We start from the raw sequence: 17395 nt of genomic DNA on the forward strand, positions 1-17395 counted from the left end.
CTTCCTTCCCCTTTGTCAACCAATTGTTCCAGTGAGAACTCTCCTCATTGACTAAGAATCCATCCTGCTCATTCCAACAACTGACCTTTTGCAAAAGTTCTTCTCTATATTTACCTATCCAGAGTCTATTCCTTCTTTAGCAACTATCTTAGGTCCAAAGTCTTCTTGAACACTCTATCTTACAATAATATATCTTTACCACTTATCATAGTTATCTGAAATTATTATTATGCTGCTTAATCAACTACCTATAGATATGTATTTCTCCCTCTATACATATGTGTGCATATATGTACACATGTCTGTATGTGTCGATTTCATATACACATGCACACATACATATGTGTAGACCGAGAGAATCGTACCTTGGAGATTTCATTGTATTGAATCTCATCAAGCTCTGGAACTTTGTCATTGTCTGTCATTATTCATAAGTTTTGCTTGTATCCAACTCTTCCTGACCCAATTTGGGGTTTTCTTGGCAAAGATTCTCCACTCATTTTACAGATGAGGAAACTGAAGCAAACAGAGTTAAGTGACTTGGCTAAGGTCACACAGCTGTTATTTGTCCAAAGACAGATTTGAACTCATGAAGATGAATCTTCCTGACTCTAGGCTGAATAATCTGTTCACTTTGCTACCTGGTTGCCTCTTCATTTAGTTTAATCCTCCCATTTAAAAATTGAGCCTTTGAAGAGTCTGGCTGGTTAGCCAGAATCTTAGTCATTTCATAATGAAGTCTGGGACTACAGCCCCGGGTCGTTTGGAGCATTTGATTCCATGCTACTTTTGCCTCATTCAGTACTGAATATATTAATTAACAATTTTAGTGTCTTGCCATCCTTGACAATGCAAGATCCTTTATCCTCCCTACTCTAGGAGAAGGATAGAGTAGGAGTTCTTGAATTTTAAAGACAAAGATTCAATTGGCTGTTTTCCCAAATTTCAGTTCTCAGATGTGGCTTTCCCTTTTGGTGCCGTAAGGAATCTTAAATATTCCTTTAGTAAACCTTGTGCCCTACGAGGATGAGCTGCATTGATGTGGGCTCAGCAGAAGCGCACCCTGCCTTCTCCTAGGGCCATGGGATCGTAGCTTTAGATCTGGAAAAGTCCTCTGGGACAACTGAGTCCAGCCCCCTCATTTTACAGATGAAATACAGGTAAAGTCTATAAGTGACTACTCATAAGTGACCCTTCCAGGATCACACAGGTAATAAGTACCGGAGTCAGAGCTTGAACCCAAGTTTTGATATTGCCTCATGCTGCCTCCTTGTGGAATAACAACTTTGGTCGAGGAAACAAGAAGAAAATGGTTCTTAAACCCACCGAGAAGTTAAAGGCAGCCCGTGAAAAACGGCCAACTCTAAAGGCTCAAACTCCAGACTCAATTCTAAAAATAAGTGCTTTGTTATAATTAAAGCAGGGATGGTCTTATTATTAATAACAGTACTCGACACCAATACGGCTTTTCATCTTCAAAGCTCAAATATTCACAGTATATGCCATACCCCGAAGGGTATTAGATAATAACTACGCAAAGAAAACTTGAAAAGTTCATTGGGACTGGGCAGTACTTTTCCACATTGGGGTTGGCTTGAACTCTAACGTGAAGGAACGTTTCGATTCTGAGGTCTTGTGTTTCCATAGAATCCACCGGGCCAGTCTAGCAGGAAAGGAAACGGGAGGCTATAGGTACTGGCGTTTGAGACAAGAGAGCTCAGGGTTTATTTTGGGGTCAGAATGTGCAAAATGTTCCTCTGTGCCTGGGTGCTGGGACTGCCAGGCTGAAGCTGATATGATTCTTGGCGCTGGGATTATTTTGTCTTCCTACATGTGACAACTTCTGCGAGATTTCTTTGTCTTCTTCGTAAAATTTGAAATGTACAAGTCCTAAGTCTGTCTCAGATTCACTGAAGAAAAAGGAATATCCCCATTTTCCTTTTGCTGTTGCTTATCTACAGAGTGTATCTTCACTGCCTTCCCAAATTCTTTGTAGTACATGGATTATACCCTCAACAACCGAGCAAGTCATAAATCACCTCTCCCCAGTGACATAATCTCCAAGACACTGTTGCCCTTAAGAGAATGGATCCTTCATAGAACTGGCAGTAGATGGGGTCCCAAATTCTGGGTTCTGATTCCAGTTTTTCCACTTACTACCTCTATGACCTCAGACAGGTAATCATATCGCTGGGCTTAAGTTGTCTCATCAGTAAAATGAGGTTGAAATCATTTTACTTAAGGGTCTATAAGGTCCTTTGCTGTTGTTCACTCATTTCAGTCATGTCTAATTCTTTTTTTTTTTTTTACTAGCTTTTTATTTACAAATTATATGTATGGATAACTTTACAACATTGACAATTGCCAAACCTTTTGTTCCAATTTTTCCCCTCCTTCCTCCCAGCCCCTCCCCTAGATGGCAGGATGATCAGTAGATGTTAAATATATTAAAGTATAAATTAGATACACAGTAAGTATACATGACCAAACTGTTATTTTGCTGTACAAAAAGAATTGGACTCTGAAATATTGTACAATTAGCCTGTGAAGGAAATCATGTCTAACTCTTAATGATCCCACTTGGGGTTTTCCTGGCAAAGATACTAGAGTGGTTTGCCATTTCTTTTTCCAGCTCATTTTACTTGTGAAGAAACTGAGGCAGAAAGGGTTAAGTGACTTGCCTATGCTAGTAAATATTTGAGGCAACTAGATGATGCAGTGGCCAAAGTCTTCCTGACTGTGAACAATGGTACCACCTCATGGCCCGTAAGGTCCCTTTAAGCTCTAACTGTGACCCAGGACAATAAATTTATAGGCAGCTCTGTGAAGTTGATGCCATTATTAGCCCTTGTAAATTGAAGAAAGGGATAGTACCGAAAACCAGCCTTAGAGACAGGAAGACCTGGACCAAATCTCTTCTCTGGTACATGGTGGCCAGGCAAGTTATTTAACCTCTCATCTCCCTATTCCTCTTCTCCCTAGACAACTCTCTGAGATGCTTAGTTGCAGAACAGGTAAAAGTTTCCTCACTAGAAATTCCCTAAATCAATGAAATCACAGGTTGAGTTTTTTTTTTTTTTAAGGGAATAATAAATAAATGCTTAAAGTTGCCTTTAATATAACTGGAAAAATACTATTTAAAAATAATACTATTTAGAAAACAACAAAAAAAGGGTTTTTTAAACCTTTTTTATTATAGCTTTTTATTTACAAGATATATGCATGGGTAATTTTTCAGCATTGACTCTTGCAAAACCTTCTGTTCCAACTTTTCCCCTCCTTCCCCCCACTGTCTCCCCCAAATGACAGGTAGACCAATACATGTTAAATACGTTAAAGTATATGTTAAATACAATATATGAATACATATTCACACAGTTATTTTGCTGCACAAGAAAAATTAAAAAAAAAGTTTTTAAGTAAATTATACCTGACTGGAGAGAGGGATGTAGGCCCAATCACAAAATCAATAACAAAGTTTGAAATCCAATGAAGGGATACCAGGAAGTGCCTAAAGTAGGAATTATTATAATGGATTCCATTGGCTCTCCCTCAGGTACCATTATTCTCATGGGCTCAAAACCAATTGGGTTTAGGACAAGAGAAAAGTTTTTCCTTTAGAAGGATGTCTAGGTTCTCCTTAAGGACTTTGTGATCATATATTAAAATCAAATGGTTTTTCTTTTCTTTTTCAGATCTGAAGGGGACAAAGTTGAAAGAACATTTATATACAACCAGGAGACAGTTTTCTAGATTGATTCCACTTTGAAGGTAAGTGAAAATTAATTTGGATACTGAATCCATATTTCAACATGATTCCTTAAAGAAGAAACTATTTCTTTCCAATGTCCTTTTCTACTGTAGAATTATTTAGCAAACTTTATTTTGACTATCATAGTAGTTTTCATGGTATCATTTTACCATCCCATTAAAGGAGTGAAGGATAGCACATTTTTCCTAAGACAAAACAAAGATAGGAAATAGACCTGAGATGGTGAAATACATAAATGCTTAGAAACAAATCTCTAATCAGTTTTCCAAATTACTCTTTTTTTTTCTGTGGCTAATAATGCATTAAATCATTCAAAGTTTCTAAACCTTTCATTAAAAGGCACTGTGGTCTAATGGAAGGAATAATTTTAAAGAATTGACTCTGACACACTAGTCATGTGATTGTAGACACGTCACTGATCTTCCCAGTGACTTTGCACAGCTGTGTAAGACTCTGAAGAGATGAGTTGTCAGCCTATATTTGTGAAGATTTCCACACTGAGGTTCCTCCTCCAGTGAAATCACACGTGCAGGATAAAAAACCCACAGTTTTATAATTAAATTAAAGATGCTGAGCCTGATGTGTGTTATCGGACTAAAATCTTTTAAACATATAGACATTTCCTTCTTTCCTCTTCATGCTTAGCTCCAAAAAGAATAATTATTTGCCCTACGTGTTCGAATAACTTATGTCCCTGGGTTGGATTTAGGATCGGATGTGGTTGTCAGCCATACAAATAATGAGATTTAAGGGATTTTAATCCCTTAAATTTGTTTTCCAAGTGTCTCTATCAATGTCTGAAATTTTGCCATTTGAGATCCTCCCCCCATTTTGGTCTATAAAGTGTTTCTTCCTCTGAATCCTCTAAAAATGTCACTGAGAGACATGACTACTTAAACTGCTGTTAGGAAGTATAAGTTGAGAATAAGTCGAAAGCATAGGAAGTGGAACGACAGGGGATAGACATTTGGCAGAGTAGGGACAGAGAGAGGAGAGAAAGATCAGGGGATAGAAACACCAACAGGACAAACTTTTTGCCAACTTCAGTTTTGTTTTGGGTCTAGTAACATGGTGATTGCTCAGTGTTATAGTTCTGCTCTCATTCTAAACAAGGAAATAGACATTCTTTCCTATCCCAAATCAGCCTAGAATCATAGACTTTGAACTGAGAAAGATCATCAAGCATATAAAATCTAACCCCTTTGGTTTATAATTTGAAGAAACTGCCCAAGTTCACATAGGTTCCCTTCTTCCTGCAGCCCTTGGCATTCAGCTTAGAAGATGGGCAGATTGTCAAGAGACAGATGATTTCAATTGTGATTTTAGGTTCTAGAGGAGGAAATCAAAAGATTATTGAATTTGGAGAAAGAGAATATCTAGGTTCAAATCCCAACTCTGTAACCTGTCTTAAAGTTCTCTGGGTCTCAGTTTTCTCATCTGAAATGAGGTTTTTGTTTTAATTGGTTTCTAAAATCTTTGATCATTATTATGATGATTTTGTCATTTTTCAGTCATGTGTGATTCTTCATAAAAACCTCATTTGATTTTTCTTGGCAAAGTTACTGGAGAGGTTTGCCATTTCCTTCTCCAGCTCATTGTACATATGAGGAAACTGAGGCACACAGGGTTAAATGACTTGCCCATGTTCATACAGCAAGTATGTGTCTGAAGCTAGATTTGAACTTGGGAAGATAAGCCTTCTTGATTCTAGGCTCAGCACTCTATCCACTGCACCATTTGGTTGCCCACAAAGTCCCTTCTCTAAATTTTAAATCCTATATTCCTAAACTGTTGATATATTTTTGTGGATTTGAGATCACCTTTGCCTTCATGGGATAAACATGGCTATTGATTAATATATAATATTTTATAATAAAATGAAATTATTGGAGCTCCTGGGTGGAGAGCTAACACAAGTAATCAGTACTTTGCCTTGCAGCACAGTGCCAAGTCAATGGTTGCCCTTTGCAAGTGATATATTAATGTCTATAGCTGGGTCATATTGCTAAATCCCCTGAGTCTTTTCTTGGAATCTTGTGGCAACTCCAAGAACCCCTAGAACAGCATAGACTCAGATGGCAGGGCTCTGACTCTAGGAAGATGCAGCAATTCCTAAAAATCACTATGTATACAAGTGTGTGCTCTTAGGGAGCATGAAAAGCCGCCAGACTAATTTAAAATGTAAAAGCTTAAGGCATCTAGATCACGTGGTGGATAGAGTACCAGTCCTGGAGTCAGGAGGACCTGAGTTTAAATGAGATCTCAGATACTTATTAGCTATGTGATCCTGGGCACATCACTTAACCCCAGTTGCCTAGCAAAAAATAAAATAAAAATGTAAAAGCTTTTGGAGACTAAGGATTGTTTCACCTTCTGTATTTTATCCCTAGAACCTGTTTAATAAATAACTGCTGTTTGATTAATTAATTTGATTAATATCTTGAGAAAGCCGGGCAGTATTTTTTTAGTCATTAATTAGCACAATAAACAGAAACCACAATGACTGAGAGAGAAATTGTCCAAAGTTATCAGGGAGTTGCTTGCATGGCAATATTTGCTCAACTTTCAGCAATTTAACGCATCCCAGAGTTTCACAAACCACAAAAGGACAGAAAGAATTGGAAGATGAGTGTAAGTTAGGACTGTATTCCTTAATCTTCTTAATTTACCTCCCCTGGTTGTCCTTCCCCTACCTCCGCCACCACTTAAAGCCAGTACCTTCCCATCCCTTCAGAAGATTTTTCTTACGATACATCCTCCTTAGAGCTCATACAATTTTCAGTGAATACCAATTGGTCAAGCATCCGTGAAATGCTTCCCAATGGCCTTTTCTCAAGGATCTCATATTCAAATTGGGGAAACAATATGCAAATAATGATGTAAATTGAAGAGATGTATAATATAATTAGATTTTATCAAGAGAGAAAGCACTGGTAGTAGGGGGACACAAGTGAGCTTGTAGAAAGTGGAGAACCAGGGAAAACCATAGTACAAGTGAAGAGGGAGAATATTTTATGGATGAGAACACAGAGTCAAAAAGTAGAGCATTGAGTGTGCTAAACATCATGTAGCACAACGTAACTGGATCATATGTACGGAGAGGAGTAAAACATAGAAGAAGACCAGTTGGCAGGGGCCAGGTACCAAAGGGCTTTAAATGGGGGATGAATTCAAAAACATCAACTCAGAGCCAGGAGAATGCTGGGATCCTTTCTGTTTTGTTTTTAGAGTTCTAAGTTTCATTGAACCAGGTAGAATGTAATCCCAAGGTTTATATTTGATCATTAGAGTTGGATATTCAAGGGAAGAACTGAAATTTAAGAATATTTGTGCCCCTAAGGAAATTATAGTACTAATTCAATTAAAAAATATATAAGTATGTACTCTTATATAAGTATTTAAGTATAAGACCCTATGGAAGGAATAGATAGGGTTACAAAACTACATGTAACTGGGGAAAAATAAAACACTAAATTTAAAAAATTTAAATGAAAATATAATCTCTTTTTGCAAAGGAATTTTTAGGAATTCCTTTAGCAAAGAAATTTTTAGTAAGACTCACCTCCCACTTACCCCCCCAAAAAGCTAAGTCATGCATACAAATAACCAGTAACACAAAGTAGAATGAACTAAGTGTCAGTAGAAGAACATGTGCTACATATAGTGAAGGTTCAGAAGAGATCACATTTGGTTAGAAGCCATTTAAGTTGGATTTGAAAGAATGCTTATGTTGTAAATAGAGACACAAGGGTAAAAGCATTCTAGGCAGAACAAACAACATGAGCAAAAGCAGAAAAAGATGGGAACAATCAATAGTACCATTTGAATAGATTGTACAGCCTGTATTAAAGAAGCTCAAAAGAGGTTTCAGGCTATAGGACTTTGAATCTTATAGGGTTTAGACTTTTTCTTTTTTCAGTAAGCAGTAAGGAGCCATTGAAGGTTTTGGAGCATTATAAAAAGAAGCGACTTTAGGAAGTTTTATTGCGAAAACAGTGTATTGGTTGGATTGGAAAATAAAGAAATTATAGTTGGGGAGTCTTGTAAGAAAAGAAGAATTATAAATTGTATCTAATGAAATTAAAGTCCTGGCATAACCAAATATATTTTACTTAAAAAATCTGAAATTTTAACTTTTTGCAAATATTGAGACCAGTTACCAAAAAATAGTATGTTTTCAGATCTGAAAGATAAAACCAGAGGCCTAAATTTGACAGGTCTCTGTCTCTCTATGCATATATTTATATGTGAACACATACACACACAGAGTTGGGTTTTTGGATTGTTTTTAAGAAGTCTTTTTGGAAGCAGTCTTTACAATCTTAGGGCTGTTCCGGAAAGTGGTTCACACTTTTACATGAAACAAATCCCGAGAGACCGCTCTCCCTCATCCCCGGGAGTCCCTCCACCACTCCTTTGTCAGGATATCCCTCTCTGATTAGCCACCAACCTTTGGGGCAGTTTTTCCGCCCAGTTTCTTTCTGGACATTCCCCATTAACTGTCCACTGTTAAGAATGGCTTCTGCACCATAAATTTTGTTAAGTCTGAAACTTGGTACACAGGAAACTCTGGAGCCCAGGCAGCTGGGAGAGTCGCTTGTGGGGTTAATTTATAACTAAGACAAATGAATCTATAAAAAGAAGGAAAGCTCTATGAGAAATATGTTAACTGATGGCAAAGGGTGGGGGAAGGGGCTTAGATAAATGATATCTGAACTTGTTTGGTCCCAATGATTTTATGGCTAAGGAATTCAATTATAGGTGTGCTGGGTGCAGCAAATCACAATTCTGTAAATTACTAATGGGACACAAAGATCTTTATCATTTTCTGTATGTATCCACATGCAAAGTTCAGTCCTGCCCTCTGTAAATAAACTCTGGTGCCTACTCTATACTGCCATGCCTATGGCTCCAGGGGCTGGAACACAGATAATGTATACTTTTGAAACCTCACGGTGCATGATAGTGGGCATATTTGTAAATGAGATTAGCAAATAGGGTGGATTACTTTTCTTTTCAGGATTGGGACCATTAATTTGTTTCATTTTGCATTATTAGGTCTTATGGAATTTAGCAATGACTCCATAATATAGTGGTTAGCAAATGTATTTTTTTTCAATCACCAGGAATTAGAAATACTTTTAAGTAACAGAATCTCAAAGTTGGAAATTACCCCAGAGGCCATTTAGTTCAACTAGAACCTGTCTAGAAATACTTGGATGTGGCATTCTTTAGAAGGGTGGGGGGAGACCCACCTAATAACTTAGGTATGGGCTGACTTTTTATTTGCCCAAGTGAAGCTGATTAACCTCTAGGCATTTCTAGGCTATTTCCTAAAGGGTTTTCATCTAGGTGTTTGCTAAGGTCCCTTACAGTTCTTAATCTATATAAACCGACTTTACATAATTCCACCTTCAGCTGGTCCCCTCTTTCCCTGACTCCCCTTACTGGTAGCACCTTCATTCTGACATTATTTCTCAGTTTCCTCTATCTGGATCTTATTTGTACATAGTTGTTTGCATGTGGTCTCCTAATTGGACTGTGATTCCTTGGGAAAGAAGGGAGGTCTTTTGTTTGTTTCTTTTCATTATTTGTTCTGCCTTTCTTTTTGCACAATGCCTGGCACATCTTAGGCACTTAATAAATTCTTGCTGACTTGACTTTGCTTGTTACCCTGAGCTTTCTTTTTGTTGTTGTTGTTTTTAAAGTTTTTGTTTTCAAAATATATGCGTGAATAATTTTTCAATATTAACCCTTGCAGATCCTTGTGTTCCAATTTCCTTCCCCTTCCCCCCATTCCCTTCCCTAGATGGCAAGAAGTCCAATATGTTAAATATGGTAGAAATATGTTAAATCCAATATATACATACATAGTTATACAATTATCTTGATGCACAAGAAAAATCAAACCAAACAAGAAAAAAAATGAGAAAATAAAATGCAAGCAAAACAACAACACAAGAGTAAAAGTGCTGTTGTGTCAGTTCCCATAGTCCTTTCTCTGGGTGTAGATGGCTCTCTTCATCAAATATCATTAGAAATGGTCTGAATCTTAATGTTGAAGAGACCCATGTCTGTCAGAATTGATCATTGTATATTATTCTCATTGCCATGTACAATGATCTCCTTGACCTGAATTTTCAATTCTTTGTTGGTCCCTAAAAGGTGTAAGTGAGGACCTTCTTCCTATCTGTCATTAGAAAGTAATTGCCACTTAACACATCATTTTACCAAGGAAGATAAACATCAATGATTATTTAAAATATTACTTAAGGCTCAGAAATCATAGATTTAGAGCTGAAATGGGATTTTAGAAATCATCTAGCCAATTCCATCTCTCCTTGTTTTACAGATGAGGCCTAAAGAAGTTGTCAGAGTTTTATAATTTAAGTTTAAATCTTTTGAAGGAGGTTAAGAGGAATTCATACGTAGTTTTAATTTAAAATGTCAAAGCTGAAAGATGTCATCATGAAATAGGAATTGTAGATTCTTGTTATGTAGTATCTAAAATAACATGTTCAAATTCTAATTTTTGAGAAGTCCCTACGAATAAATCACAACAGGCCAAGTCCCATCTTTAGCTATTATTTTCTTGCCACTGTTCTCAATATTTGGTACAAGGTTTAGTCATTAACTTATAAACTTAAGTACCAAATCTTTGGTAATGTGATATGATATCAGAATTTAGCAATAATTTATCCATTAAAAAAAACTGTAATAAAATTTAGGATTAAAGGTGACTCACTCAAAAATACATAAATTTACTGATGAAATTTATTTTAAAAAATCAAATAAAAACTACATCAGCCTATAGGTTCCTCAAACTATCATAAGGACAATCTTTTAATAGCAATAGCTTCTTCTGAAGTTACAGAAAGATTTTTTTTAATCATCTGAACTATTTCAATTTAATTTGAAAAATCATTTGGGAATCAAAAAGGCAGAAAAGTTCATTTTTCTTTTCTTTCAGTTTTTGGATAGGCATTTTTTTTTAAAGTTGAAAGTTGAATTAGCTGTAAAATATAGCTTTTAAATTCCCACATTGTTGGATAGTCTGAATGGTTGATTTTATTTTCTTTAAGGGAAGCAAAATTTACCTTTTCAGGTTGTTAAATAAAATTCTTTTAAGATTTTAAAATTAAATATGTTTATTTTGTTTAGATAAATATATATTTGCTATTGGGGGAAACTATTAATACTATAAGTTTATTGCTTAGTTAAATAAAAACATTTAAATATCACTTGTTTTGGGTAATGGCTATTCTGTCTAGTATAAAGTGGCAAGGATTGCCCTTGAATAGGACTTATTCACTCTGAGATGGTTCACATTCTGAGATTTCAGAAATGCTTTCCATCTACTCTGGCAATAATTGAGTTACCTAGGTTTTTTGTAGTTGCCAAATTAATTTTAAAAATTCAAGTGTATCATTACTTGAAAGTATATGCTCTTAGATTTTAAGAATAAAATCTCAATCTCTCTGTTATGAAGAATGTGAATGGAGTATCATATAACTTGCCTTTCTCAATGAGTTGGGGAGTGGTAGGCAGGAGGGAGAGGGTTTGGAACTTAATTTAAAAAAAATTGTCAAAATGTGATGGAAGATTTTACTAAACCATGAAAATATACTTTTCAAGAGAAAATGATTATACTGATTTCTTGGTCTGATTAGTGAATTAAGCCTAGTTTTGATCATCTATTCAATCAAGAGCTAAATCAAATACACATGGGAATAAGTCAATTCTTTTCCAGTCTTCAGGTCTTTATTAAATATGTACTTTGTCCTAGAGCTAGAAGATTTTCAAAAAGTCCCTTATCCTACAGGAGTTTAAAAATAGTTTCCTAATTTTGGTTACTTCCAATGCAGTCTCATTTCTGCCATTAACCACTACTATCACCACCATTAGCATCATCATCATTAAAGAAACCAACTTACAGAGCAAGGCAATCTCCAATAGGTTGGGCATTGGGGAAGTACAATCAGATAGTTTTCTCCTTTTTTCTGAAAGGAAACTTTAGCTTTTTCCACTCCTCACATCTACTGGGCACCCCATTGGTCTGTCATAGCAGGAGATCCATTTTTATACTTTTGAATTTATTGTGAACGGATAAGCCAGAAACGCAGTATGTAGCTTCATTTTTCTTGTGCTCACAAACGGGACTATGTCTTCACTTTTCCTGCACAAACCAAAGACTTGTCTTCTTTTTTTCTCAAGGGCCATTAATCATTTTTAATCTCTTTGATTTATATGCTTTTCTGATGACCTCAAAGGTAACACAATTGTTGTCTCTTTCATGTTATTTTTGGTGTTTTGATAGAACACTTGCCTTTTTCCTTCAATCCAGGTTCTGAGGTCCAAAAGAATTTAAATTGTTAAAAGTGTGTCATTTTCAACCTTTTTTATCCCCAATAGAACACACATAGGAAATATGGTGACGTAAACATCTTCATTAATCTTTTGAGAGTCACAAGATTGGGTTGTTGTGACAAGAAACAATTAGGAGTAAATTTCAGGGAAATACCGTAATGCTGTTGCTTTTGTTTTCTTTTGTTAACAAGCCACATGACTTTCCTCTCAAACCCAAGTAATACAGAGTATGGACTTCTTTCAAGATCGCAGTGTCATCAGCATCCTAGGAATATACACTTTCCTAAGTTTGTTCTCTATAATTTGTGATTGCTATTTTCCTTATCTTCGAAGGAAGTACAGCAACTCCCACTGGGGAAATACCATGTTAACTTGATCCTAAAATAAATCTAAGGGAAAGGTCACATCCTAATAACTTGTGCAAATCTAAATTCCCATGGAGATTGAAAATCATTTTGTATGAGTAGGGCATTAACAATGCGCTGTTGAACTTCTTCCAGAGAGTGTCTTAGAATCTGAGAGCACTTTGTGTACAAGTGTAAGCACCAAAATATAGATACAACAGGCAAGACTAAATGTTTTTAGTGTTCTATTGCTATAAATATTCAGGGGAAAAATTAACTTGAATAATAAACCACAATTTTTTTAAAAGCACCATCACCTTTCAGTAGAAATTTAAGGAATATTACTAAACATTTATTATATTTATCACATGCTAATATTGAAAATATTTATTATATGAAAATGCCTTCCTGCGATCACAATGCCTTAGTAAACAACCTCGTATGAACATCAGCTCCTAATGGTATGTAGATCGTGTAACCACTACTAGTTTGCTCCAAACTGACAGGGTTGAAGACCCATGTGGGACTTTGGTGATGAGAAGCCCCAGTTTCCCTAGCGGATGGCCCCTTGCACTCCTAATCTTCCAGATGATGTAGGTTGCTCTCTGCGTCTCTCAGATCTCTATTATCTGTCTTTGGCATTGTTTTTAATTTGGGGAGGGGCGTTCCCTCCAAGTCTGTTTCTGCAATTTTTAAAAAGTTAATCTAAAGGAGGATCTCTCCATCAGACATCCCCAGTTTGGGGTGACAGGAACAATTCCATCAAGGAAACATGGACATTTAAAATGTTCACGAGTATTGCATAAATTTATACCTGGGCTGGAGGGACATCTATCAGTTCCGTGAGCCTCAGTTTCCTCATCAGTTCAATGGAGTCAATAAGTGACTTTCCTACTTTATAGCCTAGTTGGGGAATAAAATGGGATAATGCACAGTGTTTTGAGACGTTTAAGAATACAAATATAAGGTACTACAACTTCAGCAGGCCTTCATTCCCTCCCATTTAACCAAAATGATCTCCTATCTCTAACTTCCTTTTCTCTCCAAACCATTTGTACAATATTGCCAAATTCAACTCTCTAATACATAGCTCTGATCACTAGCTCCAAAAAACTTCAGTACTGAGTAAGTTATAACTACTAATATCTAAAGTTTATAAATTATAAAAATTTACAAAATCCATTTATATGAATTATCTCATTTACTTCTTGTGATCCCTTGTGGCTGCTCATACATCCATGATTGATCCTGTTTTACATATTTGATCAGAATCCTCAAATCCAACCACCTCATTTTACAGATGAAGAAACTGAGACATGAGACAGATAAATAGCTGGTTTTAGGCTACACAAGTAATTAGTATCAGAAGCAGGATTTGTACACAGATTCTTAGCCACCAGAATCATTTCCTTTCTGCTGTCTTCCTGACTCCAGGAACTAGCTCTTTATTCACTGTGCCATCTCACCACTTTAATATCAAAATTAGTCCTTTTCCCTGTCTCCTTTAAATTAATCAGTTGGACAGATTCCACTGGGCTAACAGTATTATTTCCTGAAAATAGCTGCCTCTTAAGTGATGGCCAGCAAGAGTAACACCCCAATCTGATGTATTGTACCCTTTCAAGAAAAATAAGCTTCTTTATTGTATTTTCCCCTTTTTTATTTATTTGCTTGCTTTTTCTTTGTTGTGGTTTTTTTTTCTCCTTTTGGACTGATTTTTTTTTTCCTGCATAACACGACAAATGTAGAAATGTGTTTAAAAGGATTATACATGTTTAACCTTTAAAAAAAAAAAAGAAAGAAAGAACATGAAACGCTTTCTTTAAAAAAAAAAAAAAGAAAGAAAGAAAAAGAAAAGTAAGTTTCTTGAGATCAGAGACTATATCTCTGGTATAGTGTCTGAGGCTTTTTTTATTTATTTCGGTTTGGATTTGTGATTTTGTTGGCAGAGAAAACTCCCTTTTGCAACGTAAAGGGGCGACTGTATTCTACAATTTATGTGCTCTGTAAAATTGCTTAAGGCACTGAGAAGTTAGATGATTTATCTAGTATCATTCAGCCAATGCTTATTACAGGGGGGCCTTGAACCCAAGACATCATGACTCAAAGATCTGATTCTCTAGCCACATCCTATTCCAGAACCCGGAAGATATTTAATAAATGCTTGTTGACACACTGCTTTCAGGATAATCCTAATTTTTCAAATAAAGAAACTCAGAGGAGAGGGATGTGACCATCTCCCCTTCATGTAAAAGCTGTGGTTCTATTCTCAATCACAGGGCTCTCCCTCCACTTCAATAATTGTCTTCATATCAACCTATGTTTAAAAAGCATAAAATCTTAATGTAAGTTGTTTCATTTTTTTAGATGCAGAGATACTCCATTTTACAGGCAAGATGGATGGCTTCCGTCAACACAGCTAACCTTGTCTGTGGTATGCTGTTGAGTGCCGACATGTGTGTCTTTTAGATGCTTATTCTAGATTATTAGTTCCTCAAGGGTGGAGAGCTAGTCTTGTTTCCCCTTCCAGTATTTTGCATAATACTTTGCACCAGCTTTGTGTTCAGTAAATATTTGTTGCTATTTTTCATTTGAATTCTGCTCTGGGGTGGTGTGACTCCCCAATCTCAAAAACCTCTGCCCTCACGCTGCCAGTGGAAGCCTGGAGTGCGGTGTTTGATTTTTTTTTTACATGCTACTGTGCATTTCCTTGACAATGATCATTTGATTCAATTCAATTCAACAAGCATGTGTTTGCAAACTTAAACAGCATGTAAACCTTCCTGCTTGGATGTCCTGACTGATGGGTCCCAACCTGCAGTCTAATTGTACAGGGACCATTTGTTGAATCATTAAGAGTGTTCCATATCCAACAATGTCAGCTCCAGCTACACTGCTAACATAATAACATCATTATCATCATCATCATAATTATTATTAATGTGATATCTTTGTGGAATTTCCAGAGATAACTTGATTGTTGTTGTTATCATTCAGTCATTTCCAGTTGTATTTAACTTTTCAGGATTCCCTTTGAACAAGAAATTGGAGTGATTTGCCATCTACTTCCCAATTTACAGATTAAAAAAAAAAAAGAGAGAGAGCTACTGGAATCTTTTGTCTATGTTTACATGAAAAGGAAAATCCAGCTCCTTTTACTTTCAGGTTGCATGAGGTTCGTCATTTATCCCCCACTGCTAAAGAACAATCACATTGAGAGAAAGAAATGGAACAAAGAAAAAACTGAATTACTGCTTTGTAATAATTGGGGGGATGGATGGTTACTGATAATTGCTAGGGAGACAAAGTTCTACTTATTTTTCTTCTCTGTCAATAATTTTCATTTTGAAAATGACAGAACAAAAATGGTTACTAGGAAGTAGATACCCAAACTAAATGAGGAGATCATGAAAGAACACCTAGCTAGCCTTGATTCATTCAGATACTTGGTCTACCAAAAGAACTACATACTCAGGAATTGAAAGAATTGTCATGTGTGATTGCTGAACCACTATTAGAAATATCTGAAACATGATGGCGAGTAGGAGAGATACTACAGAAGTGGGATAGAGCACTTGTTACCTTGACTTTCAAAAGAGAATGGAGACTGTAAATTCCAAATCAGTGAGTTTGATTTTGATACCTGGAAAAATTCTAAACTAGATTACAGAAGGGATTTTAGAGGATGTTCAGAAAATAATGTTGTGATCACCAAAGAGCCAGGAACAGACTGTCAGGCTGGAGTTCAGGGTGATGCTGCAGATGAATTTCTCAAAGCATTTGACCAAGTCTTTCTTGCTACTGTTGTTGGAAAGATGTGGGCTAGATCACAATTCAGATAGGTAGATTCAGAATGGATTGAATGATCATCAACCAACAGTCAAGTTAAAAGTGCCAAGAGATCTGTGCTTAGCCTTTGACTGCTTACCATTTTATCGGTGACTTCATAGAAAGTATATATATGAAATCTGCAGGAAATACAAAGCTGGGAAGGCTGACTAATACATTGAGTGGCAGACTCAGAACCAAAAGGTCTTGCCATGCTAGAATATGGGGTAGAATGTAATAAGATTAACTGAAAAGAGATCATGTACATTCTTGTGCTTCAATGACAAAAATTCACCATACAAGTACAGGATGATCAATGAGAAGTCTCCTAGAGAATAGTAGTTGCAATGATAAAGGACCACAAGTCCATGCAGTATAGGGATTGGTTGAAGAAAACGGAAGGGTTCAGCCTAGAGAAGACTTAGAGGGGATATGATGGTTGTTTTCTAGCACTTGAAGGGTTGTCTTAGGAAAGAACTAAGTGAAGAACTAATCGACTCTGCATTGATCGGCCTGTTCCATTTGACCCCAGAAGGCAAAACTAGAAGCAGTGAATAAAAATTACAAAAAGGCAAATGTAGGCTTGTTTGAGAACTGAATTCTGAAAACATTAGTGCAATCCAAAATATAACTAAGCTGCCTAGTAGTGAGTTCCTAATGGAGGACTTAGAGCAAAGGCTATATTACATCTTATCAAATATATTATAAAAGGCATTTCTTTTTTTCAGTTTTTTTTTAAATAATGCAAAGGTAGTTTTCAACATTCACCTTTGCAAAACCTTTTCAAATTTTTCTCCTTCTCCCCTGCTAAGATAGCAAGCAATCCAATATAGATTAAACATGTGCAATTCTTCTAAATATATTTCCATATTTGTCATACAGTGCAAGAAAAATCAGATCAAAAGGGGAAAAAAATGAGGGAAAAAAAAAAAAAAACAAGAAACAATCACCAAAGAAACATGAAAATACTATGCTTTGATCTACTTTTAGGCTTCATAATTCTTTCTCTGGATGTGGATGGAACTTTCCATCACAGGTCTGTTGGAATTGCCTTGAATTACTGCATTGTTGAAAAGAGGAAAGC

The 17395-nt window shown here is 36.1% G+C and overlaps 1 protein-coding gene across 5 annotated transcripts in view; it reads left to right on the plus strand.

The window, feature by feature from the left end:
• PPARG (peroxisome proliferator activated receptor gamma) overlaps window positions 1-17395 on the plus strand; it is a 164654-nt gene that overhangs the window by 29864 nt on the left and 117395 nt on the right. For 3 of the 5 annotated variants that reach the window (XM_051982534.1, XM_051982493.1, XM_051982504.1), the window contains exons 2-3: window positions 3696-3771; window positions 14851-14917. In XM_051982534.1, the coding sequence (XP_051838494.1) occupies window positions 14851-14917 (67 nt within the window). In that variant the 5' untranslated portion in view covers window positions 3696-3771. The remainder of the gene's footprint in view (window positions 1-3695; window positions 3772-14850; window positions 14918-17395) is intronic. The other 2 variants (XM_051982514.1, XM_051982524.1) reach the window with 1 other exon arrangement.

The sequence above is a fragment of the Antechinus flavipes genome, chromosome 1 (assembly GCF_016432865.1).
Source record: "Antechinus flavipes isolate AdamAnt ecotype Samford, QLD, Australia chromosome 1, AdamAnt_v2, whole genome shotgun sequence".
NCBI classification, from domain to species: Eukaryota; Metazoa; Chordata; class Mammalia; order Dasyuromorphia; family Dasyuridae; genus Antechinus; species Antechinus flavipes.